The 27268-nt window shown below is 37.8% G+C and overlaps 1 protein-coding gene across 3 annotated transcripts in view; it reads left to right on the top strand.

Annotated features, from left to right (window-relative positions):
- Window positions 1-27268, top strand: part of LOC122009078 (probable WRKY transcription factor 33) — a 40337-nt gene that overhangs the window by 8720 nt on the left and 4349 nt on the right. The window contains exon 5 of one of the 3 annotated variants that reach the window (XM_042565080.1): window positions 580-649. The exons of the other annotated variants lie outside the window; for them this stretch is intronic. Coding sequence (XP_042421014.1) covers window positions 580-649 — 70 coding nt within the window. The remainder of the gene's footprint in view (window positions 1-579; window positions 650-27268) is intronic. 3 annotated transcript variants of the gene reach the window in all.

Here is a 27268-nt window from a genome sequence, read left to right on the forward strand (position 1 = left end):
TTGTCTCCAGTGCGAATATATCATGATTCAGGTGGATGATGACAAAGTCAACATGTCTTCAATGATTAAAATATGAGAAATGATATTCATCTAGAATTTTCATCTAGAAAATTCATCTAGATAGACACATAAATGATGGGCCTACAAAAAGTGAAATGGTAGGTCCCATCATTTATGTGTCTATCTAGATGAATTTTCTAGATGAAAATTCTAGATGAGTATCACAGCTCTTAAAATATACATTTGATTGGCCCAGTTACACTTCAATCCAAGCTTCTATAATTATTTAATGGGGTCCTCCCCATGCAGAATTAGAGAGGTTAAGAAATTCAGACAAAATGAAGGGAGAACTTATACAGAAATATAGGGCCACCTCATCAAGATTATTAAAACAATTTGGTTTTATCATGCATCCATCCCTCAAAATTTATTGCTTAATATTTATTTCTATCATTACATGTTCCTTGTACATTTCGCCATTACATAAAAATGTATAGATCATCCATAGGTCAAGGTGAGCTGTCTGATCTGGCTATAGCTGGTAATCCAAATTTTTTAATTTTGTTGGCCCTGTCACAGATATTTTGTCATTCGAAGTATCTGCAGATCATCCTTGGGGCTATGTGTGCTCTCTTATCCGCTTAAGTCGGTAATTAGAATTTTTTGCAATGTCTAATGATCCATCTTGACAGATAGTTGAGGTATCTTCAACATATTTTTGTCAACCACAGCTATTACATTTCAAATATGTTATCAATTACAGCTGTGAAATACTAATCTACACAATGACACCATATCAGTGAATAATTCCCATCATCTAATTGTTTTACATATGTAATGATTTACTGGGTTCTGATGGTTTCTCTGAACATGTTTTGGCCAATAAACAATAGGAATTTAATATAGATGATGGAAGAGTAATCTTTCTTAGTTAGTAGCAATGACTATTGTAGTACCTCAATGAAACCTCCATGCATGCTAATATGCATCTTGGTTCCGTATTACATCACTTGGACTAGGGCCCTTAGTTATAGATAATCTGATTAAAAATCTATGATTTAGTTTATCAGGTCTTTATTGACAGAACCTAGGGTTCCACACTATTCCTGCATTGTAACTTGGAAAATGACAACAGGTTGAATCTGCATTACTCTATTACTAGTAAATTGTGTTCAGGCATGTTATATGTTTGATCAGTTCTATTCAATAGATTTAAATCTAAGTTTAAAGTTCGAACTTGATCAAGCATTTTGATGGACCTTCCTTGTCAGCTAATATATATTGAGATGGGTAACCTTTACAATGTTTCTTTATCAGAGCACGTAGGGTGTATTCATGCAATATCATAAGTTAGGTTCCAACAGTGTCAAAGGTCAAATGATGTAAATAGAATTTTAAATTGTTGAGGACAACAGTATGTTTGGCAACATCTATGCCTCCATTGATAACTTGTACTTGCCACATTAAGTTATGTGGATAAGTCGCCTTTACTCAGTACAATGTTGTCAATAGTTCAGTGAAATTGAATTATGAGTTGGTATCATATTTATGCAACTAAGCCTTGGGAACAGAGGCAGTTGAGATGATGCATAGATTTACTCAGCTTGGGACAGTGCCTTTGTCCAAGCATCCTGTATCTAGCTGCTAGGATATTCTCTGTGGACCTCAGAAATCTTGAGTGAGGATGACTGTGATGTCCTTATTAGATTCAATGGATACAAAATAGAGGTCTGGATGACAGTAAAAAATTGTCCACTCTCAAGGAGGGTCATTTGATCTTTATTAGGGCAAGGAAACATGTTGTTTCTCGAACCAATAATGGAGAAAAACATGTTGCAAAAATATCTTCCTTTTCGATGACAAGTAAGAAGTTTCTTTTTATGTGGCAACAACTATCATAATGGAGTATGGGGATAAAATATTAAAGCAATTTGGAGGGATGAACTATAATGGTGTATTGTTATTAAAGAGGACAAATAGATCCTGTTATATATATATACACTGATAGGATTCATACATAATTATTCTATGATTAAAGTAGGAACTAAGCTTAATGACACACAACTATTAGTTTAAATAATTAACTCCCTCTTATGTTGGACCATAGATATTATGTATATTTAGTTTGATTTGTTAGAATATAAAAGTCCTGTAATATAGTCACATGAAAATGAGCAAACATTCGATGAGTATGATGAAAAGGCAATATTGTTGCAACAATTGAGAAGCTTGATCGTATGATGCTTTGGACTTATCTATCCAGATTAAGTTTTAGGTGTCGATATTAGTGTTGGTTTTGATATTAGCTCCAATCCATACTTTCTTGGTGCTGAGCCATGTTAACTATCGGCACAGATTGACATGGTTGAGATGGTTAGAATTGTGTGGACATGGTTTTTTCATTGGCTCCACTCTTTTAATGTTATCTTCTCCGGCTTATTTACTTCTATAAATAAGAATATAATTAACTCTATAGTAAGTTGAATAGAAATTTCATAAACAACTCAATTTTTTTTTTTCATAACTATGAACTTCAAACATACCATAGTAATTAGTAAGAGTGTCTCCCCTAATATCTTGTTACTAGGAGACTTATACTAGAATGTGTGTCTTGCATCGATGAGAGAATTAGTTCTTGCAACACCCAATGAGGTCAAACTCAGATATTTTTTTATTGCTCTAATTAATTATGTAGTACCCTAATTTAATCTTTATGAACTAATAGAGGTGCTTTATAAGCTTGGATGAGTTACTTACTATTAAGTTGTCTTAAGCATTATGGGCTAGTAGTTGAGTTGATAAGTTAATGAAACAACTTTCTTATCTAACTGGGCAATAACAATCAGGCCCCTACGAGTTGACATAGTTGGTATCTGCATGGATGGTTGTTTGGTCCTAACCATTTGTATCAGAGTGAACCTAATTCAAGGCATGCCAAGAAATCGGAAAGGGTTGCTTGCGTGATGGTGGAGCACCATTGGACTTCACATGATAATGGTTGGGAATGATTTTGGGCAGGCTATGAATTAAAATTGGGATGGAGATGGGGATACCAATGTTATAGCATCCCAATTTAGTTTGACATGGTGAGTTATGGACTAATAGAGGAGCATTATAAGCTTACATAAATTAGCTACTATTAACTCAGTTTAAGCATTTTGGGGTAGTAGTTGGGTCAGATAAATTCTCTTATCTAAGCGAGGCTTGACAATATTATGACACTCTAATTTAGTTTATATGATGAGTTGTAGGGGTGCTTTATAAGATTAGGTGAATTAACTAGCATTAACTTGACTTAAAAATCTAAACATCTTGGGTAGTAGTTGAATTTGATAAGTTATTGGGTCAATTCTCTTATGTAAGCGGGTTGTGACAATATTGTAACACCCTAGTTTAATCTCATCTGATGTGTGGATTAACAGAGAAGCTTTATAAGCTTAGATGAGGTAGCTTTTATTAATTTTGCTTAAGAATTTTGGGCTATTAATAGGATTTGATAACTTAATGAATCAATTTTCTCATTTAAGTGGATCATGATAATTAGTGTCAGAGCGAACTTGATTCAAGGCATGGTAAGACTGTCAAAGGGTTACCTGCATGATGCAAAAACCACCAATGTATTCGCATGATGATTAGGATGATTCTACGTTATTAGTTAAAGTTTGTTTGACAGGATGCTATACCTTATGTTAGGGATATTGTATCACATCAATTTAGTTCTACATGGTGAGTTATGGGCTAATAGAGTAGCTTTATAAGTTTAAATGAGCTAGCTAATTAACTTGGTCTTAAACATTTTAGGCTAGTGGTTGGGCCTTACAGTCTGTTTGGGAGAAGGTGAGGGAAGGGAAAATAAGGAGAAGAGAAACTTTGAACCTTGTTTGGGAATGAGTGAAGGAAGGGAAGGAAAGGTAAGGAAGGGTAAGCTTTAACCTTCGTTACCCATGGAAAGAGAGATTTTCTTACACCCCGAATTGGGGTGTAAGAAAGGGGAAGAGAAAATAAAAGATTTTTTATTCCAATTTTATCCTTGTTCTTAATAGTTTAAGAAAATTTTCAATTTCTAATTTTGATATGTCGTCGGAGTCCAATTTCCTCGCCTTCTTCACAACTCACTTGTTGCCAAATCATAAGAGGAGGGGATCCGACACGCCTTCTAACTGAATTGAAGGGAGAAATCATTTTTGCCATTAAAATTTAAGAGGATATCTACTATTTTTTAATTTTGCCATAAAAATTTAATAAGTTTTTAAAGAATAGGAATTTTCATTATCAGCGTTATCTTTCAAATTTTTTTATTTAAGGTTTCTAAAATCATTATTTTCATTTTTCTCATTTAATTACTTGATTATCGGTAATTCATTGTTTTATTATCAATAGTATAAAAAAATTAATTTTTTATTAAAAAAAACTAATTTAAATGATAATATAAAAATTAATTTTATCATTAAAAATATCTAATTTATATTTATTAAATAAATATTAATATTATGAAAAATGTGTAATTTAAAAAGTAAAGGTATTTTTGTAACTTTATCTATTTAACCTTCAATCCCCTTCTTTTCCTCCCAAACAAAGTAATACGTTAATGAACCTTCCCTCCCTCCCAAATAAGGAGAAGTTAAATACTTTACTTCCTCTCACTTCCCCTTCCTTTCCCCCCCTTCCCCTTCCGTTAATGAACCTTCCCTCACTCCATCCAAACAGAGGGTTAGGAGTTAATGAGTTAGTGTTCTTATCTAAGTGGATATATTGTGGTTTGTTCTTTATATTAATCTAAAATATCTAAATCTTTATAAATTGTCACTTTACTCTATATACAATTTAGATGTCAAATAAAAATTTGACTCATTTACTTCATCTTTAAAAACAATTTTTTTGCCTTTGCTATGTTAAAAATGTTTTGATATTTTTATATTCAATTAACTAATGTACTCTTATGATTTGAAATTGTTTAACCTTTTGTAAGAGTATTTTAGTCATTTGTGATTGTTCACAGTGGCTTCATCACAAGTGAAACTCAGTTGTGCCTAAGGGTGTCAAAAAGATAGGCAACCTTAACCCTTCTTGTTGGGACACTCCGGAGTTAGAGGGGGAGGGGGTTGAATAGCTTGTCTCGCTCGCTTCGTAGATATTGTTGCACGGATAAACTTGAAGCAAAGCTCCCTAATGTTAACACAAAGAATTTACTTGGTATCGACCTTAAGATGAGATGTCTAATTGAAGGATCCACATACGAGCACACTCTATTATCAAAAACAGTTCTCGGAATAATCCGAAGGTGGAGAAACCTCGTACAAACTTACATAAGCATACAACTCAAAACAAGAAGTAAATACACAAAAATACAAACGAAAACCTTCCTACTTGATCTCTTTAGCTTGTAGATGCCTTGGACCAGTTGGAAAGTACAACAACACTTGTGTTGCTCGAAGTCCGGTGAATAGTAGTGGAGAAGAATTGTGTAAGCGTTGCAGAGAAGAGATACGGTGTTTGAACTCGCCGACGACTTTATCTCTGCGCTTTTATGGTTCCCAATCGATTAAGCCTGCTCCCAATCGATTGCCACATCAGATCTATGCAATCCCAGTTGTCCAAAGCTCGCAACCTGCGCAACAGTCATATCCCAATCAATTGATGAATTGATTGGGGAGGCTTCGATTAATCAACTGATCGATTCAGAGCGCCTCTGTGCTTTCACAGGAGACCTGGAATCGATTGACCAATCGATTCAGGCTGTCTCGTAAAATTACGAGAAAATCTTCCCCAATTGATCAACTGATCCATTGGGAAGCCTTCCGCGCTCACGCGATTTCCTCTCAATCGATCACTTGATCGATTAACCTCGTGTCAAAAAACACGGTGATCGATTAAACTTTGGTTCAATTGATTACCTGATCGATTGACCAACCTAAACTTGCTCAAACTCAAGTCTAAGGTTCCCACATCCAACATCCGGTTAACCATGATCTTTGGAACTTCGTCACTAAGTGTCCGGTCAATCTTTTGACCCACTTGGACTTTTCTCCTCTGCCAAGTGTCCGATCAATTTTTGATCCACTTGGACTTCCAAACGCCAGTCTAGTCAACCTTAACCCACTTGAATTTCCACCGCCTAACTTCACTCACTAGGACTTTCCTTCTGCCTAGCTTTGCTCACTAGGACTTGTTTCATTCACCACTACGGTTTTTCACTTGGCTTCACTCACTAGAATTTTTCATTATCTAGCTTCACTCACCGGGACTTTCCCAAACTACTTAGCTTCACTCACTAGGACTTTTCATCATCTAGCTTCACTCACTAGGATTTTCCCAAACTGCTTGACTTCACTCAGCAGGACTTTCCCAAACTGCCTAGCTTTACTCACCATGACTTTCTCACTGTCCGACTTCACTCACCGGGACTTTCCACACCAAGTGTCCGGTCAACATTGACCTACTTAGATTTCCATCTTATGTCAACCTTCCCATTAGACTTGACCTTACTTAACATCCGGTTAGGACTTCTTAGTCAAGTATCTGGTCAACCTTAACCTACTTGACTCCCGGTCAAACCATCGATATTTCCATATAGATAATTGCACCTGCATTGTACATATATTGTCAAATATCAAAACTCAAACATCATGACTCAAACTTGAGTTAACTCAAGCTTAGTTAACCTGGTTAACCTTGACCAAGGAAATTGCACCAACAATCTCCCCCTTTTTTATATTTGACAATACGTTTAAGTTAGGTTAATCCCATAACCTTAACTTCTTCTTTATGCCCAAGCATGAATGAGGGTTTTCTTCATTTTCCCCTTTTACATAAGGGTTTCACACTCTTCCCCTGTGAATTAATTCCTACATTCTCCTCCTTTGGTACACATCAAAAACTCTTCTCCTTAAAAGTTATCTTATGTCGTTCACAACCTCAGTTGTTGTTCACAACATTACGATAAAGGTCTCATACCCTTCATTGTGCCCAATACTCACCCTAGACCATACTTCCATCACACAATGCTCATCCTAGAGCATTCACAATTATGAAGGTTTACAACCTTCTATTGTTTCATTAAAAGTAAATTCATGCCCCCGCGGGCTGGATCAATCGGTTAAGGCGTGGCATCCTTGCACAATGAGTCGTAGGGTCGAAGGTCCACGGACGCGCACTGGATGAATAATCTGGGCCGGCTGTGTTAAATTCCGGAGACACCACGCTTTACCCGGGTCAGCATTCACCGCTGATTTACCTCCTCCTAGGATCCCTGTGGGGCCAGGCCTAGGGGGCCGCTGGGCGGCGGGACCCGCCTTTGCACAATTAAAAGTAAATTCATGTCTTTAAGGAGTAGCTCTCCCTCAAAACATGCTCTAGCCTTCTTTTATTGCACCAACAATGACTTGGAGTTTCTAAACCTTTAGAAAACCAAAAATTTAAAGTTTTGAGGTTCAAAAATTAATATTGAATTCAAACCTCTACCCATTGTTTCAAGTGCCGTTCCGTGCCGCCCGACACGGATGGTTTTTACCGTTCCGCCGGGCGGCCGAAACCGGCACGGGAGGCATCCCCGTCTCGGCGGCGCCGGAGGAGACGCGAGACGCCTCCTTCGGCGCTGGAGGAGACGCAGGACGCCTCCGGCGGCATCCCGCGGCACATTCAGCAGCGAAGGCGTCGTGCAGAAGGCGTCGCGCGCGATGCCTTCTGCGGCGCCGAAATCGTCCAGCAGGGTCGCTGGACGCTTCCGGCGACCCTTCCGGCGCCGCAGGAGGCGTCCGGCGACGCTTCCAGCTTCGTCGGACGCCCCCTGCGAGATCGCGATGATCGATCGCGGGTGGGCGCGATCTCGCGTACGCAGTACACGCATTTTTTGCGGCGCCGAAATCGTCCGGCAGGGTCGCCGGACGCTTCGGCACCCTTCCGGCGCCGCCGGAGGCGTCTGGCGACGCTTCCAGCTTCGCCGGATGTCCCCCGCGAGATCGCGATGATCGATCGCGGGCGGGCGCGATCTCGCGTACGCAGTACACGCGTTTTTTTTTTTTTTTTTTATGTTTTTAATAATTATTTATTTTATTTTATTAATTTAAACAATTCCCAAGGAGGATGGGTAAGGATGGGTGATATTTCGAAGAGACTTTTATAAACCTAGTTAAATTATCCTAATAAAATATATAAAAATATATTTAAAATTAAAATAAATTAAATAAATTTTATTAATTAATATACTGAAAAAATAATATTTTAAATTTCATTTAAAAATTTTAAAAAATATATAATAATTCTTATTTATATTCTAATATATTTTTATTATTTTAAATTTCATTTAAATTTTTTAAAAAATGTAAAAAAATTCTAAAAAAAAATTAAAAAATTCTAATAAATTATATTTATATTCTGATTTTTTTAAATTTTTTAGTTGATATTTTTTATTATTTAAAATATATATTATTTAATTAATAATTAATTAAATGAATAAATAGTTAATTTATATAATTATTATTAATATAAAATAATATCTTGTATTATTATTATTATTATTATTATTATTATTATGGATACTTCCATTTTAATTTGAATTATTGATATATCAATTCTATTTAAATAAAATTATTTTTAATTATTTTTTCTAACAATATTAAATTATTCAATAATTGAGAACTTATAATAAATCAATATACAACTTATTTTTATATACACAATAAACATATTTATCTTATCATTATTATAGATAAATAAAAAATATCGAAACTATATCGGCACGGCACGATACGATACTGAAATCGTATCGTTCCGGCCTGAGACCGAAACCTCGGCACGGGTCGAAATTTTAAACCATGCCTCTACCTAAACTCTATCTTAGTTTTCCTTAACCATTCCAATCTTATTTTAATCAAGAAAACTACCCTTAAATGTTTATAAATGAGTTTTATAGGGTTAAGAATGATTAATACGATTAAAAGTGGTTTAATGGATTGAAATCAGACCATTTCAGTCAGAATCAGTTTTTCTAATCGATTGAAGTTGGGACTCAATCGATCAAAGCTAATCGATCCAGATGAGGTCAATCGATTGACTGATCGATTCTGCTAACGGAAAACCCAATTCAATTGATTGGCTGATTGTTTGAACTCTCCCAATCGATCGGCTGATCGATTAAGTTTTTGATTTTTCTAAAATATGCTTTTGGCCGAATTTCAAAAATGCCTAAATAATTCTATGATTTTCCAAAAATCATAGAATTTTGACATTATTTAAGTCATATACTATTAGGGAAAAATAGTTTTATAAAAAAATACATTTCATTTTCAAAGATTGACACAAAACTTGAAATTATTGAAAACTTCAATGTTTTGCTCTAGTTTGTGTCTAACTATACAATGGTGATTCCTATCAAAAGATAGTATTCACTAAGGTTTGCTAAAAGCATTTCGAAATGTTTTTCAAAATCAAATTTCCAACCACAATCTTTGGGCTAAATGCACATGACTTGTATGTTTGCTTTCCCCATGATTGGATATTACATAAACTATGTGTTTTGATGAAATTAAAATTCAAAAAGATGCACTAAATCAATATCTTGAGTTTTGTCCATCCTCCTAGCATCTCACTTGTATCTAATGTGCACTAAAACACATACAAGTCACCTTATAGTCCTTGTGAGATGTAGATTTTGATTTTGCCCTAAACTAAGGGATCATGTATTTCTATCTAGACATTTTAAAATTGATCATCTACTTAAGATGTCACTTGTTGATTAATGCCTTTGCCCTTAATTACAAGCAATTTAAAATAATGCATGATGATTTATGGCATACATTAAAATGGAAAAGTTTCAAAAGAAAACATACTATAACTACATAATGTATGTATGACATGACATGATATTTTTATTTTTTATAACAATTATGAATGCAAATTTATGATGTCATGACATATGATGGGTAAACAAAACATGACAATTTGACATAAATAATATACCTAGATTATCTAGTTGCTAAACTAAAATTAATCCTAAGTTGTTCCTTTTTCTCCCAAGAAAATGTCAAAAATAACATTTCTTTGACTTATTCCTACTTGTGCCATTTAATTAAACTTAAATCTTCAAATTTTGGCACACTTACTCTTCCAAAGAGTAAACAATTAGATCTTCTCATTTTCAAGGAGTATAACTACCTTGAAAATGCCCTCCAAGTATCAATTTCTTCAAGATTAGGTTAACTATCCTTCCAATTGGAGTTGACACTCTCTATGCCCATCTAGGGTGTAGAGAGTACACTCTTAGGAATCCAAAATCTATTGGTGCTCCTTCGATGCGCTAGATACTCATTAAGGATAACTTCCTTAGTTACCTTTCTAATGACTTTCCTAGACTTCTTGGAAGCCTTGGTCATGTTAGACTCCTCTAGGTCAACTCTAGGGATGACTTCTCTTGTGACCCTTAGTAACTTTCTTAGGCTTCTTAAAAGCCTTAGTCACATTGGCCTTTTCAAGGTTAACTCTAGGGATGACCTCCCTTGTAACCTTGACTCCCTTGTAACCTTGACTTGACCCCTAGACCTAGGGATAGTTCCATAACTATATGAAACTCTATGGTATGATGACACATCCTTCTTGTCTTTAGATTTGTACCCCAAACCTCTATGACCATTGAATGATTTTTGCCTATCCTTTTTGCCCCTTAAGGATATTTTTCATTCTTCTTAGGGTTTTTTCCAATTTATCAAGGCTTAACCTCAAGGCTTGGTTTTCCATTCTTAAATCCTTAGATTTTGATTTTCCTTGATTTCCTTGAGCATTTTTATTTTTAGACATATATCTAAAATCCTTAGAGTTATTACCTAAGTTATCACCTACTTTCCTTGACTTATGTGTGGTAGTTTTAGCATGATACGCTACATATTTCTTTAACCCTATCATGATTTCCTTTTTTATAATAAATAGCATTAAAATGATATAAACTAGACCTAGTATGTTTGTTATCATGAGTCAAAGGAATTGGTTCAATAAATAATATCTTAAGTTTCCCCTCGACTTGGGCTTCCTCCTTTGACTTTGGTCGGAGTTTTCCCCTTTGGATATTGACTCCGATAATGTCTATTTTGTTTGCACAAGAAACACATAATATGTTCCTTGCCCTTCTTTATCACGGGGCCGATCTTCCTTGGCTTCTCGTTAGCCTTTGTTGCCACTTGACCTTTCTTCTTGGTCAATTTTAGACACTTGTTCTTGTAGTGTCCATTTTTCCTACATTCAAAACATATAATGTGATTTTTATTATTACAATTTAAATTTTTTATACTTTGACATATAGGGATGACACTTGATCCTCCATTTGATTTTGTTTGACTTGTGGAGGTTACATCATCTTCCTCTCCATTTGACCCGGAAGTAGAGGCTTCTTCTTGCTCCAGTGTCAATGAATGACACTCCCTCTCAATCCTAGAGGTGGAGGCTTCTTCATCCTCATACATATGAAACAAAGAGTATACCCCCTCTTTGCCTTTATCGTTACACTCCATTTATGATGGATCTTCTTGAATTTTCTCCTCTTGATCCAATGAGTTGCCCTCTTCGGATTCTTCTTGATTTGGTGTAGTGGAGGATTTTTCATGGATTCTTGCCAACTTGCTCCAAAGCTCCTTAGCATCTTGATAATCCCTAATTTTGCATATGATTGTGGTTGGTAATAAATTAACCAAAACTTTGGTTACCTTATCATTTGCCTCACATCTTAGATTTGCTTTTCGTTCCATTTGCCTTTGTTATCTGTTAGAGTATTAAATCCCTCCATTAGAGCAAACCATTACTCTATCTCCATCATAAAAAAATTTTCAATCCTTGATTTCTAAGAATCGAAGCTTGACGCTATAAATGGTGGAGGTGCCCTTGTGTCATATTCGAGTCAATCTCGAAAATCCATCTTGAAGTTGAGCTTGTTGATGAAGTCTTTGACTTGTTGACTTTTAGGCTTCAACTTTTTCTTCCTCTAGCTCGTTGTCCTTTCCGGCGATGAGTCCGGTGAAGAGCGGCTTAGCTCTGATACGGGACACTCTGGAGCTAGGGGGGGGGTTGAATAACTCATCTCGCTCGCTCACTTTGTAGATGTTGTTGCACGAATAAACTCGAAGCAAAGCTCTCCAATGTTAACACAAAGGATTTACTTGGTATCCACCTCAAAATAAGGTGACTAATCCTAGGATCCACACACGAGCACACTCTCCACTATCAAAAACATTCCTCGGAACAATCCGGAGGTGGAGAAACCTCGTACAAACTTACACATGCATACAATTCAAAAAAAAAAGTAAATACACAAGAATACAAATGAAAACCTTCTTGCTTAATCTCTTGTAGCTTATAGATGCCTCTGGACCAGTTGGAAAGTGCAGCAACACTTGTCTTCCAAGCTTGAAGTTCGGCGAACAGTAGTGGAGAAGAATCGTGTAAGCGTTGCGGAGAAGAGATACGATGTTTGAACTCGCCAACGACTTTATCTCTGCGCTTTTAGGGTTCCCAATCGATTGGGCTTGCTCCTAATCAATTGTCACGTTAGATCTATGCAATCCTAGCCATCCAAAGCTCGCAACCCGCTAACAGTCATATCCCAATCAATTGATCAATCGATTGGGGAGACTTCGATCGATCAATTGATTGATTCAGAGCGCCTCTGTGCTCTCGCAGAAGACTCGAAATCGATTGACCAATCGATTCTGACTGTCTCGCAAAAATGCGAGAAAATCTTCCTCAATTGATCGGCTGATCGATTGGAGTGTCCCAATCAATTGACTGATCGATTGGGAAACCTCACGCGATTTCCTCTTAATCGATTACTTGATCGATTGACCAACCCAAACTTGCTCAAACTCAAGTCTAGGGTTCCCACGTCCAACATTTAATCAACCATGACCTGTTGGAACTTTGTCACTAAGTGTCCGGTCAATCCTTTGACCCACTTGGACTTTTCTCCCCGTGCTAAGTGTTCGGTCAACCTTTGACTCACTTGGACTTCCAAACATCAGGTGTCTAGTCAACTTTGATCCACCTAGATTTCCACTGCTTGGTTTCACTCATCAGGACTTCTCTTTTGCATAGATTCATTAACTAGGGCTTTTCACCTGCTTCACTTATTAGGATTTTTCTTCTGCCTAACTTCACTCACTAGAGTTTTTCACCTGGCTTCACTAACCAGAACTTTTCATTACCTAACTTCACTCATTAGGATTTTCCCAAACTGCCTGGCTTCATTCACTAAGACTTTCCCAAACTGCCTGACTTCACTCACTAAGACTTTTTATCACCTTTCTTCACTCACTAGGATTTTTCCAAATTATCTGGCTTCACTCATCAGGACTTTCCCAAACTGCTCGACTTCACTCACCAAGACTTTCTTACGGCTCGGTTTCACTTATCAAGACTTTCCACACCAAGTGTCCGGTCAATACTGACCCACTTGGGTTTTCATCTTCTACAGACTTTTCCGTTGGACTTGCCCAACATCTGGTTAGGATTTCTCAGTCAAATATCCGGTCAACCTTGACCTACTTAACTCCGGGTTAAACTTTGACCATCGATATTTTCATATGGACAACTGCACTTGCAATCTCCATATATTGTCAAACATCAAAACTCAAAAATCACAACTCAAATTTAAGTCAACTCAAGCTTAGTCAACCTAGTTAACTTTGACCTAGGGAAATTGCACCAATACTTCCTAATTTAATCTAATGGAAAAATTATAAACTAAATAAAAGCATCTAGTTGAATCAAACGAAGGCATCACTAAATAAAGATATCTATGTTGAACTAAATGAAGATGCCTACAGATATTGTAAGCTAAATGAAGGCACCTATATTATGCACTCAATGAAAACACCTGCTTGAATTAAATGAAGATACACGGTTAAAATAAATGAAGACATGATTGAACTAAATAAAAAATATCTACTAAAATTAAAACAATGTATCTGTAATTTGATGTGAAATTTATGGACTAAATGAAGGCACCTATAAAAATTATGGACTAAATGAAGACACCTGCTTGAATTAAATGAAGATACATGGTTAAAATAAATGAAGACATATGATTGAACTAAATAAAAGTCTCTACTAAACTTAAAACAACGTATCTGTAATTTGATGTGAAAATTGCGTATTAAAATAGTGATACTTGCTCAAACTAAACAAAGGCAACTTGATTGATTTAACTGAAGAGAACTAAATTGAAGCATCTGAAAATTAAAAAAAGTATATAAAAAATATTATTTTAATTAAATTGCTTTAAGATCTATACATGATATATGTGATGCACATAAAAAGACCTTTATCAGATTTCGGATGAAGGGTGTCTTCATTTTAGTTTTGTCTAATTTTAAATGAGTTATATCATGCTTGACCCAAATAGCCTTGATCCATGTTGGGTAATAGTTTGTTGGCCAACGTGTCGCCCCAGTGGTAAGTGATTGGTGGTTTGCCACTTGAGGACGTGGGGTTGAACCTCGAGGCTAGTAGGGCGTAAATCTTTGCACCCCGGACAACTCACCCCCATCTAATTGCCACTATACTTATTGTGATTTGCCTCCCTTGTGCTAGTCGGGGCTGACAGGGGTGCTAGGGTCGAGCGAATCACCTTTTGTTACTTGTTGGCCAACGTGCCGAGCTTAAATCGTTAAAGAAAATTAAAATCATAAAGGCATAATGTTATTATTTTCTAAAATTACTAAAATTTTCTTAAAAAATTATAAAAATCATAATTGTTTCTATAAGAACTCTCTCACTCCATCCTTCATACATTTCCACATACATTCCCATTCTCATCTAAACTAGGAATTCTTGTACTTGCATTTATGGCATCTTTCTCTAATTTTCTTTTAATCTCTTCTAAGTTTTCAATTATTTTTACTTTTAATTTACTATATTTTATGCTTTTGTCATCAACGGCATGCCTAAACTTTTATCAAGGTTGTCTACTTTTCCTTGTGAGGTATAATTATATTTTTAAATTTTATTATTTTTATTTAATAGTCAATTTTATTATTAATTTTATTAGTTTCCTATAGAATAGGTTAAGCAAGAGAGAGGAAAATAAAAGATCTTACCTAAATAAAATACATTAAAGATGCATCAAATAAGGTATCAGTGAAGGATGAGGAAATAAAAGAGCGTTTATGAACTATTTTCATTAACTTTTAAATGAAGGTTCAATGACCAACTTAGCTTAAAAAAATTTAAGTAGGTCAGAATAATATAGAAATTTAAATTTTTATTGAAGAATTCAAATTTCAAAAGTGTAACAAATATTAAATGGGATGCAAAATTGAAAAATGGTTAGGCTAGCTGATATTCCAATAAAAATTTGGAAGTACTTAGGGATATTGAATGACTTACGATATTCAATATTGAAAATGAAGAAAATACATGATCATTAGAGGGTAAATACTTTAGGCTCTTGTATAAAAACAAAGGAGACATAAAATTGTGTGAATTATGTGGATATTAAGTTAATAAGTCATACTATGAAACTTTGAAAAAAATAATAGAAAAAATAAGGAAGGATACCAATATGGCCAAAAATTAATTTGGATTTACGCCTAAAAGTTCGATGATAGAAGGTATATATCTCAGGCAATTAATTGAAAAATATCATGAAATGAAACAAAACTTACATATAGTATTCATCGACTTAGAAAAGCTTATGACAAAGTCTAGAAGGAAATTATGTGGTGAATTAAAAAAAAAATAAGGTGTTAGTATAGTGTACATTGAAACAATCAAAGATATGTATAAGGATGTAATGAAAAGAGTGAAGATTCTAGGTGGATTATCCAAAATGCTTCTCATAAAAATATGATTACATTAAGAATCGGTTCTAAGTTCATATATTTTTATGCTAGTTGAGTGAACTCACTAGACACATCCAAGACACGTTACCATAGTGCATGTTGTTTGCATATCACTTTATTTTGGTCGATGGGATATGTGAAGTAGTAAATACTAAGCTCGAATATTGGCGGAAAATATTGAAAGCAAAAGATTTTGATCTTAGTAGTTTAAATTTAGTAGTAGTAGATGTAGTGTGACAATTGTTAAGATAGAGAAGATGAATTATGTGTAGTTGAGAGCTTTAAGTATCTAAGGTGTTTTTTTTTTTTTTTGGCAAAAGGATGGAGAGGTTGATAGAGATGTTTTACATAGGATACAAGTAAGATGGTTGAAATGAAAGAGAATGTCAAGAGTTCTTTGTGATCTCAACATAAATCTAAAGGTTAAAAGAAAGTTTTACAAAATGAGTTAGACCTAATATATTATATGTAGTTGAATATTATACAATGAAGTGAGCACACAAGATGAGAATGTTAAGGTGGATGTGTGAACATACAAGATAAACATGATAAAATATGAGAACGTTAGAGAGAAACTCAGATTGCGCCTATTTAAGAAAAATCAAAAAGACACTTTTAAGATGGTATGGACGTATACTTAAGTGAACAATAAATGTCTTAGTTAAATGATATGAAACCATAACTAATACACATTGAGGAAAAGAAAGATCAAAGAAGACTTGGTTAAGAATGATAAAATTCATTTAAATGTAAGAAATAGAATAATGCATTCCGAGATGTGAAGTGACAGAGAAGAGATGTCATAATTGAGATCTTAAATAAGACGACTTTTGCAGTTTGGATTTTTATCTTTTTCATATTTCCAAATATGGAAAAAATTAAATCAAATAAGAGGTGTTAAGGTTTTTATCATTTTGGCATCGAGGTATTTTTCCTCGGGACCTCTGTCACGTCCCGGAGGAGTCCCTGTCCGAAGAAATTTCGGCAACATCTCCCCTGTACAGCGGACAATCTGAAACTTTTCTACATCCTCATATGCCTCAGCCACATGCGGCTGGAATAAAAAAAATAATAAAATACAACCATACAAACATCCACGCAGTTTATATATAAGTAAACAAAACAGTAATACCACGACTCGAAACCAACCCTACTCCACTACACCCATAAAACACAAATCCGACAAATTCACCTCTTCTGCCGTCCAGGCAGGCATGTAGTAAAACATATCGAATAAAAATCCATCGACATCACAAAATCCATACAATGTCTATACCATCAACTAGAACAAGTTTAGCATAATCTAAGTAAGAAAAACCAAAAGACCAACAATATCTTTGAGATCTGCAAGGACTAGCAACTGAAACTCTCTCCTGACAGCATCAACCTGAAAAATAACAACAATGGAGGCGGGGTGAGTCCAACACTCAGCAGGTACAACTGATATGCAAAGTAGGGAAATGACATCTAGCACTAATCACGCAGATACCCGATATAAAAGGATGAAATGCAATCAAGTAAACAAGAGAAAATCAGATTAACCAGACTCGTATAAGGACAAACAATCGAGGACATAGAAACTCAGATATGTCAAACATAAAGGCCCAAACAATATACAACATATAAACGCAAGAATCACAAACACAGCAATAAACGATCATGCATGATGCTAATGACGCGGCCCCGGTCACCCCGACGCTCTATCATCTCACACACATAGTGAGGCCGAGTGGGTGGGGCTGTGACCTCTGTCGTCACTACTCCCGATGAGTGACCGAGTGGAGGGATGTTGAGTACACCTATCCTCCGACCCCAAATTATAAATGGGGGAGCGCATACACGATGACGGGGAGGAATCTCTGCCGGCTAACACGTTGCATCACGCTACCCATGAGCGGACCAACGGAGTCAAACAAAGTCCCTGCTGTAACACACACTGCCTGAATCGACCACTAACCCATGAGTGGTGGTGTGTGCAGATCCATGTAACTGGTGATGTGCTCAACAATAATGGAGCGGACTATTGCACAGCATGCAATCATATAAATGGTGCATGACACTAACCACAAAATATCCTGGGCTAATCCATATATATATAAAAGTGCACCATAGATCAACGAATCAAATCAAAGGTACACTGAAGGTAGAAAACCTAGGTCCTGAACATGGTGAAGCATGGTATATCACTACCCCCATAAGCATGTATCAACAGGTAAGGAATACATGAGATGCAAAACAAGCAATCAACCAATCATGTAACAGGTATCGGGTAGTGATTAACCGAAACAAATAAGAGAACATAATTATTGCTACTTGTTAAATTCACTACTATGCATATCAAAGACATAAAGTCAAAAGTACCCGCCTCCAATAGAATGGTCCAAATCCGACACTGAGATACTCGTCTCGCGTCAAAGTCCTGTATCCAATAGATATACGATTATTTAGCTAAATTCCTATAAATAGCTAAATAAATTTTTTAACCCTAAATTAGGACAAAAACCCAAATCTCAAAAACACATAAACCTAATCAACATACACATGATCGTCTAATCAAATCCTCCAATTCAGAACATGATCTACAACAAGTATTCAAATACACCTAATCCTTACCCTAATTCACAATCCAAGTGATTGCGGTGAAAGGTTGCTTGCTGCTGAAATTTGAACAAACAATTGTTTGTTGATCTACAGCACACAAAAACCCGCTGTAATTCTTCCTTCAATTCACAGCCCTCACTTCTGTGGACTAAGGTCTTCTGGTGCTGACAAAATAACGCCACAGCCTCACTTCCTCACCAATCCGTGACCTAGAATAGTAGCAAGGAGAAGATCACGAATCAAGATTGGAGATTCCTGCCAAGAATTAACCGAATTTCAAACTAACTTACCTCCCAAGATCGACTAGGGCACGCGATTGGTGGCTAGGGCAGAGGCGTCCGAGGAGAATCGGCAGTAAGGGCTCGGCAAGCAACTTTTGTCGGCTGTGGCGACCCGAGGGCGAAGCGAGTAGAGGAAGACAAGGCTCTGTCGGCACGAGAAGAGAAACCTAGGGCACAGCCGTGACTGGTGCCGGACCTGGTGGCCGGCGGTGTGCGGCTCGGGAGAGAAGATGAAGAGAAAGAAACCGCTCGGCGGTTAGGGCTCGGAGGAATCCCGTCGGCGCGCGGAGGAGAAGCTGCGGCTCGGGTGCGCGAGGGAGAGAAGAAAAACGAAGAAAAGAAATGAGAAAAAGAAAATAAATAAAGAAAATCAACTTTTTCTCACTTAATTGGGTAGCCTAAACCGGCTTTTCCGGGCTTCGTTTTTTTATCCCCGTTAACTTGTCTATACGAGCTTCGAAAAATTTCCGAAAAATTTCTAAAAATTCCGAAAAAATTCCCTTATCAATATTTGCCTATTTTCGGTATTTTACATTCTCCCTCACTAATAAAAATTTGGTCCCCAAATTTCGTTATCTACCATCAGCAAATACTAACAACAGGTAAAGAGTATAAATGCTGAACGGTAAATAAATCACATACCTCAAGTGAAAAGATGGGGGTATCGAGCTCGGATAGTATCCTCGAGCTCCCAAGTAGCCTCCTCATCCGAATGCTGCTGCCATCCGACTTTAACCAGCCGGATAGTCTTGTTCTGCAACTGACGCTCCTTCCGGTCCAAAATCCTGAACGGGAACTGATATATCTGTCAACACAATGCGTCGGGTCGGGTACGTATCTTCTCAGCATAGATACGTGGAATACATAGTACACGCCTACCAAGGACGGTGGTAGTGCTAGCTAGTAAGCTACCGCTCCAATCCTCTCCAAGATCTGGAAAGGTCCAATGTATCGCGGAGCTGGCTTACCTCTGAGGCCAATCTCTTCACCCCTTTCGTGGATGAAACTAGCAGAAATACACGGTCGCAAATGGAGAACTCTAAAAGTCTCCAACTCCGATCAGCATAACTCTTCTGGCAATCCTGTGCCTCTGACACTCTCCGTCTAATAGTACGGACCAACTCTGCCTCATGCTGAGCTCTATAAGGTCCCAACAACTGGGCCTCCCCAACCTCATCCAGAGGGTGGGTGTCCGACAAGGCCTACCTTACAACGCTTTAACGGTGGCCTTTGGATAGCTGAATGCAAACCGTTGTTGTAGACGAACTCTCCAATGGCAAATGGTCCTCCCAACTGCCCCTAAAATCCAATACACAAGACCTTAACAAGTCCTCTAGAGTCTAAATGGTCCACTCTACTGTCTATCTGTCTGCAGATGGAAAGCTGTACTAAATCGGAGCTGCGTGCCCAAGGCCTGCTGCAGACTCTGCCAGAAACGAGACGTGAACCGGGGGTCTCTATCCGAAATAATAGTCAAAGGACACCACGTGATCTGATGATCTCCCGACAAAACAGATCTACCAATCGATCCAGGAAATCAGTCTTCTGGATCGCTAACGAGTGCGCGAATTTGGTTAATCGATCAACGATTACCCATATCGCGTCACGACCTCGTCGTGTCCTCGGCAAACCCACCACAAAGTCCATAGTAATGTGTTCTCATTTCCACTGAGGATTAGGAATCTGCTGAAGTAAGCCGGCAGATCTATGGTGCTCGACCTTCACTTGCTGACAGACAAGACATCTAGCTACAAAATCCGCGATGTCTTCCTTCATGTCGTTCCACCAATAGAAATACCTCAAATCTTGGTACATACGGGTACCGCCTGGGTGGACAGCAAATCATGAGCGATGAGCCTCCGGAAGTAACTCCTATAAGACCGGATGAGACTGAAGTACGCAAAATCTGCCTCGGAAGTGTATAACACCCTCCTCGTCTCGTGTGAACTCCTGGTCACGCCGCCTTAAGCTATCGGCTGCAAATAAATCAGAATACTCGATCAGCAGCCTAGGCTCTCGATTCTCGTTCCGATCAACGATCGAGCAACCATGGTAACCGAGTACCGCCCGTCTGCCCTTACCCTCAAGGCCCAAATCGGAGGAACCTTAAATCAAGTCCGTGACCACAACTCGGGCAAGCTAAAATCCTCCTGACTTCCTCGCTAAGCGTAAGAACCACATTAGCTCTCCCGTGATAGCTAATGGTACAATCATAATCCTTCAGAACTCCATCCATCTCCTCTGTTGAGATTAAGTTCCTTCTAAGTAAAATGATATTCGAGACTCTTATGGTCAATGAGAATCTCAAATGTAACGCCATATAAATAATGTCACAAATCTTCATAGCAAAATAATGGCGACTTGCTCTAGATCATGTATAGTAGTTCTTCTCACGATCCTTCAACCGACGAGAAGCATAGGAGACTACCATATCGTGCAGTATCAAAACCCCGAATAGATGCGTCGGTGCAGAGGACATATCCGTCGTCTCCGTAAGGTAAAATCAAAATCGGAGTCGACACTAGTCTCCGCCTCACTCCTAGAAGCTGGTCTTGCCATCCTCATCCAGTGAACTTCACGCCTTTCCAGGAGGCGTAAGTAGCATAGCAATCCGTGAGAAACCCTCAACGTATCTCCCGAAATATCGAGCCAAACAAAGGAAGTCATGAGCCTTCTATAGACTCCTCACTCCCAACAGAATAACCTCGATCTCCTGAACCACGGATACTCCTACCGGTGACCGCAGTATCTCAAACATCTCACAGAAGACAACCAAAATACGTACTACTGATCCTCACATCTAGACGTTTCCATCGAAACATCTCTAGAACTATACAAAGATGATGTGCGTGACTCACCGTGGATCCGAAATAGATCACAACATCGTCAACAAAGACAATGGAAACCGATCCAAACATCCTGGGAATACCAAAATCATCAAGTCTCTGAAAACATCTAAGGCTTCCCAAACTCTAATGGTAAAATCATGACCCTTAATGTCCGTATCACAGACATTTCTAACCATAAGATCCCTGACAATAAGTCTGAAATATAATCACCAACAATACAAATCACCAAAGAATAGATCCACCAGTGTGAGAGCAACGCTCCATCACAAGAAATACCACATATGTGGGAGCAACGCTCTACCACAAACAATCCGTAATAGGTGGGAGTAACGCTCCACCACAACAATCCAAAATATGTAAGAGCAACACTCTATCACAAACCAACAATAATATGTGGGAGCTCCGCTCTACCACAAACGATCCTTAAGTGTCCAAAGCACCTAACTATCCAACTAGAGGCTGCACGAGATCAGTCAACCACATATCACTGTGGGCAGCCATAAGGTATAACAATCCAGCAATCAAATCAAACTCATCGTCAAATCTATCAACATCGTAGTGAGTCACCCACTAATAAGAATATGGGTTGACAGGGTAATCCAACAAATGACACAATGCAGACACTCCACATCCTGCATTCAACATAAGTAGAATCATCATGCTGCTACCAACAATACATCTGACACACTTGCTCATACAACATATGTATGATTGAGATAATCCTCCAATTTGTACACACCAAACACACTCATAGCACAGGTATAAATCAGTGTGATGCCTCCAACAATACCTACCGAACCCGTGTGCATATATCAACATAGGTATAATCAACAATACACCTCAACAACACTCACATGACATATATACACCTATGCCAAGAGTATAATCAACGTAATACTTCTAACAAATCATAATCGACACGAGTATACTCTCAAAACAATCATATAATAAACAAGATACCTCAAATATTACACCGAACACATCTGCACATATCACAACTCAGATTAAATCGATAAGATACATCCAATAAAACACTCAAACATATGTGCACATTCCACAACATAGTTTTTAGTTGACAAATACCTCCAATAAATAATCAGACATGTATGTCTAACCACTCGGGTATAATCTACTAGAAACCCATAATAATCATATGTATAAATGTGAACGACCCAAAAGATAAAGTCAGAATTCAAGAACATCAAGACATCCTCATTTTTATCCTCAAAAATATCAGCCCACATAATATCAGATGAATAAGTCTCTACTCCCCATGAGAGCAAGTTAACATTCAAAACATCAAATCATTATTTATCCACATAGTCCAATATCAGAGGAAGCAAATATCAATTTTATCATCCTGTTAACTAACCACAACTAACCAGATTTATTAAAATTCCTAGGCACACTCAACCGTAAACTCTCTAGCACCCGATCTATATCTGATCATCAACTATAATCATCAAACCTGTGAATATCATACATGACACTCACTATGTCACCATCAACGACAACCCAAACAATAGATCATCAAAACAAATATCTAGTAATAGATCATCAGATAACCACATAACATTTACTCTCATAAATCATTAGAAATCAACACATCACAATATCTGATCTCACAATATTCCTCAACCTCAAATCATTCTTAACAATGATCAAACATGATAACTCCCCAAATGACCAATTTTCATCGTATCGGATACCCTAATATCCAAAAGATATGAGTATAAAAACTCTACTGGCTAAGTCAACAGGAATATGTAGGTATCATCCATTAGCCAGCTAACAATAGCAGAGGCTGGTATGTGCCTCCATCTCCTACTAGTAGTAACAGAAGCTAAAACTACTGATGGTATGATATGAAAAATCACCAGAGACTATAATCCTTGATCTCTATTAAGGTCAACCATGCTCACTGGCTAACCCATCACATGTAATATGTGTTACAACAACCAGACATGTACTAAATAAAGATTGCTAATACACGTCATAAACTATAAAATTAAACATCATACCTATATGCTGTCTGGAGATGTTCCATCGCTGTCCAGTCCCCAACTTCTAACCTCAAAATTCCGAACATGAAAATCACCGGAAATCCATATAAATCCGAAATGAAAATCCATAACATATACATAATGGAAAATCCGTGCAATCCAAAATAACTACCCAGTTTGACTCGCAAACTTGGGCTAACCCAAATATCCAGAACACCAAAAGCAGGTAACATAACCCGCTCTGATACCAATAAATTGGTATCAGTTAAATCTCAAAAATCCGTAATACAAAAAAAACAACAAGTATCGCCAAACTTGGCGCTCTGATACCATATAAATTGGTATCAGGTTATCCCAAATATCCAAAATACGAAAACAAAGATCGTAAAACTTAAGCTCTGATACCACTAAATTGTCACGCCCCGGAGGAGTCCCTGTCCGAAGAAATTTCGGCAGCATCTCCCCTATACAGCGGACAATCTGAAACTTTTCTACATCCTCATATACCTCAGCCACATGCGGCTGGAATAAAAACAATAATAAAATACAACCATACAAACATCCACGCAGTTTATATATAAGTAAACAAAACAGTAATACCACGACTCGAAACCAACCCTACTCCGCTACACCCATAAAACACAAATCCGACAAACTCACCTCTTCTGCCGTCCAGGCAGGCATGTAGTAAAACATATCGAATAAAAATCATAAAATCCATACAATGTCTATACCATCAACTAGAACAAGTTTAGCATAATCTAAGTAAGAAAAACCAAAAACTAACAATATCTTTGAGATCTGCAGGGACTAGCAACTGAAACTCTCTCCTGACAGCATCTACCTGAAAAATAACAACAATGGAGGCGGGGTGAGTCCAACACTCAGCAGGTACAACTGATATGCAAAATAACATCATGCGTACAGTCTCCTGATATAAAAGGATGAAATGCAAATGAAGTAAACAAGAGAAAAACTGTACTAACCAGGACCTGGGTATAAGGACAAACAGTCCGAGTGACATAGAAATCCTGTATGCATGTCAAACATAGGCGTCCAAACAATATATAGCATATAAATACAGCAAGCACAAACACAAGCAATTAATGCATCATGCATATGATGCCAAACGCCAGTCGATCATCTCACACACAATAGTGAGGCCGAGTGGGTAGGGCTGTGACAACCGTGCACTCTGTCGTCACTACTCCTGATGAGTGACCGAGTGGAGGGGATGCTGTCGGAGTACACCTATCCTCCTACTCCAAATCATAAATGAGGGAGCGCAATGCTCTCAACTCCCGGTACACGATGACGGGGAGGAATCTCTGCCGGCTAACACGTTGCATCACGCTACCCATGAGCGGACCAACGGAGCCAAACAAAGTCCCTGCTGCAACACACACTGCCTGAATCGACCACTAACCCATGAGTGGTGGTGTGTGCAGATCCATGTAACTGGCGATGTGCTCAACAATAATGGAGCGGACTATCGCACAGCATGCAATCATGCAAATGGTGCATGACACTAACCACAAAATATCCTGAGCTAATCCATATATATATAAAAGTGCACCATAGGTCAACGAATCAAATCAAAGGTACACTGAAGGTAGAAAACCTTGGTCCCGAACATGGTGAAGTATGGTATATCACTACCCCTATAAGCATGTATCAACAGGTAAGGAATACATGAGATGCAAAACAAGCAATCAACCAATCATGTAACAGGTATCGGGTAGTGATTAACCGAAACAAATAAGAGAACATAATTATTGCTACTTGTTAAATTCACTACTATGCATATCAAAGACATAAAGTCAAAAGTACCCGCCTCCAATAGAATGGTTCAAATCCGACATTGAGATACTCGTCTCGCGTCAAAGTCCTGTATCCAATAGATATACGATTATTTAGCTAAATTCCTATAAATAGCTAAATAAATTCTTTAACCCTAAATTAGGGCAAAAACCCAAATCTCAAAAACACATAAACCTAATCAACATACACATGATCGTCTAACCAAATCCTCCAATTCAGAGCATGATCTACAACAAGTATTCAAATACATCTAATCCTTACCCTAATTCACAATCCAAGTGATTGCGGTGAAAGGTTGCTTGCTGCTGAAATTTGAACAAGCAATTGTTTGTTAATCCACAACACACAAAAACCCGCTGTAATTCTTCCTTCAATTCACAGCCCTCACTTCTGTGGACTAAGGTCTTTTGGTGCTGATCAAATAACGCCACAACCCCACTTCCTCACCAATCCGTGACCTAGAATAGTAGCAAGGAGAAGATCACGAATTAAGATTGGAGATTCCTGCCAAGAATTAACCGAATTTCAAACTAACTTTCCTCCCAAGATCGACTAGGGCACGCGACTGGTGGCTAGGGCAGAGGCGTCCGAGGAGAATCGGCAGTAAGGGCTCGGCAAGCAACTGTTGCCGGCTGTGGCGACCTGAGGGCGAAGCGAGTAGAGGAAGAGAAGGCTTTGTCGAAAATGGCTAAGGCCCAGGGGGGTGCGGCGCTGCTCTGTGCATCGCCGGCGGCTAGGGCACAGAGACGGCGTCGCTGTGGTGGCGGCACGAGAAGAGAAACCTAGGGCACAGCCGCGACCGGTGCCGGACCTGGTGGCCGGCGGTGTGCGGCTCAGGAGAGAAGATGAAGAGAAAGAAACCGCTCGGCGGTTAGGGCTCGGAGGAATCTCGTCGGCGCGCGGAGGAGAAGCTGCAGCTCGGGTGCGCGAGGGAGAGAAGAAAAACGAAGAAAAGAAATGAGAAAAAGAAAATAAATAAATAAAATCAACTTTTTCTCACTTAATTGGATAGCCTAAACAGGTTTTTCCGGGCTCCGTTTTTTTATCCCCGTTAACTCGTCTATACGAGTTCCGAAAAATTTCCAAAAAATTTCCAAAAATTCCGGAAAAATTCCCTTATCAATATTTGCCTATTTTCGGTATTTTACAACCTCCCCTATAGTATCGTCACCGTTGAGATAACCACCAAGTTTGGGATGGATTGGTGTGATTCCTCTACGCTTAGGACGACAATATAAGTAGGGGATCAAGCCTAATGATGTAATAGGATCTATGTAACTTACCTCACTTAGTGAGATAAAAACTTGGTTATTGTTATTTTTTTTATGTTTATGTTTTTTTGGGAAAAAATGGTAAGAATTCAACTTTTTAGAATTGGTTCATCATGAAATGTTAATGAATCATCCTCAGTTAATAGATGAAGTATTGAAAAGAAGGTTAGAGAGGGGTGGGGTGGTAAATAATCTTATCTACAACTTAACAAGAAGGAAATTTAAACATAAAATACAAACAATTAAGTAAATACACAAAAAAAAGAGTAAGAAGAGGCAATGTTAACTCCAGTTCTTTACATGGTTTGATAGCTCCTAAATTCCTGTTCCATGGCCTTCGAATTTTCAGTAGGTCACAACATGAAATTTATTAATTTTCTTCTTTTTGAAACTCTTAAGGAAGGTGGGAAAACTCCTTACAAGGCCTTGAGTAAAAAAAAAAAAATGCAATTAAAGAGAGAGAGAGAGAGCTTTAGTAGAGAGTTTGACAGAGTATAGTTGCTTTAGAAAAGTTCCTCTTTATAGCTCATAGATTTTATATTTATAGCTTTGGCCAAGCTCTCAAGAAGTCTCTAGAATCATCTAGTTGCCCTTAAATCACGAGTTGACTATTTGTTGTTGGCC

Source organism: Zingiber officinale, chromosome 8A (assembly GCF_018446385.1).
Source record: "Zingiber officinale cultivar Zhangliang chromosome 8A, Zo_v1.1, whole genome shotgun sequence".
In the NCBI taxonomy this organism is placed as follows: domain Eukaryota; kingdom Viridiplantae; phylum Streptophyta; class Magnoliopsida; order Zingiberales; family Zingiberaceae; genus Zingiber; species Zingiber officinale.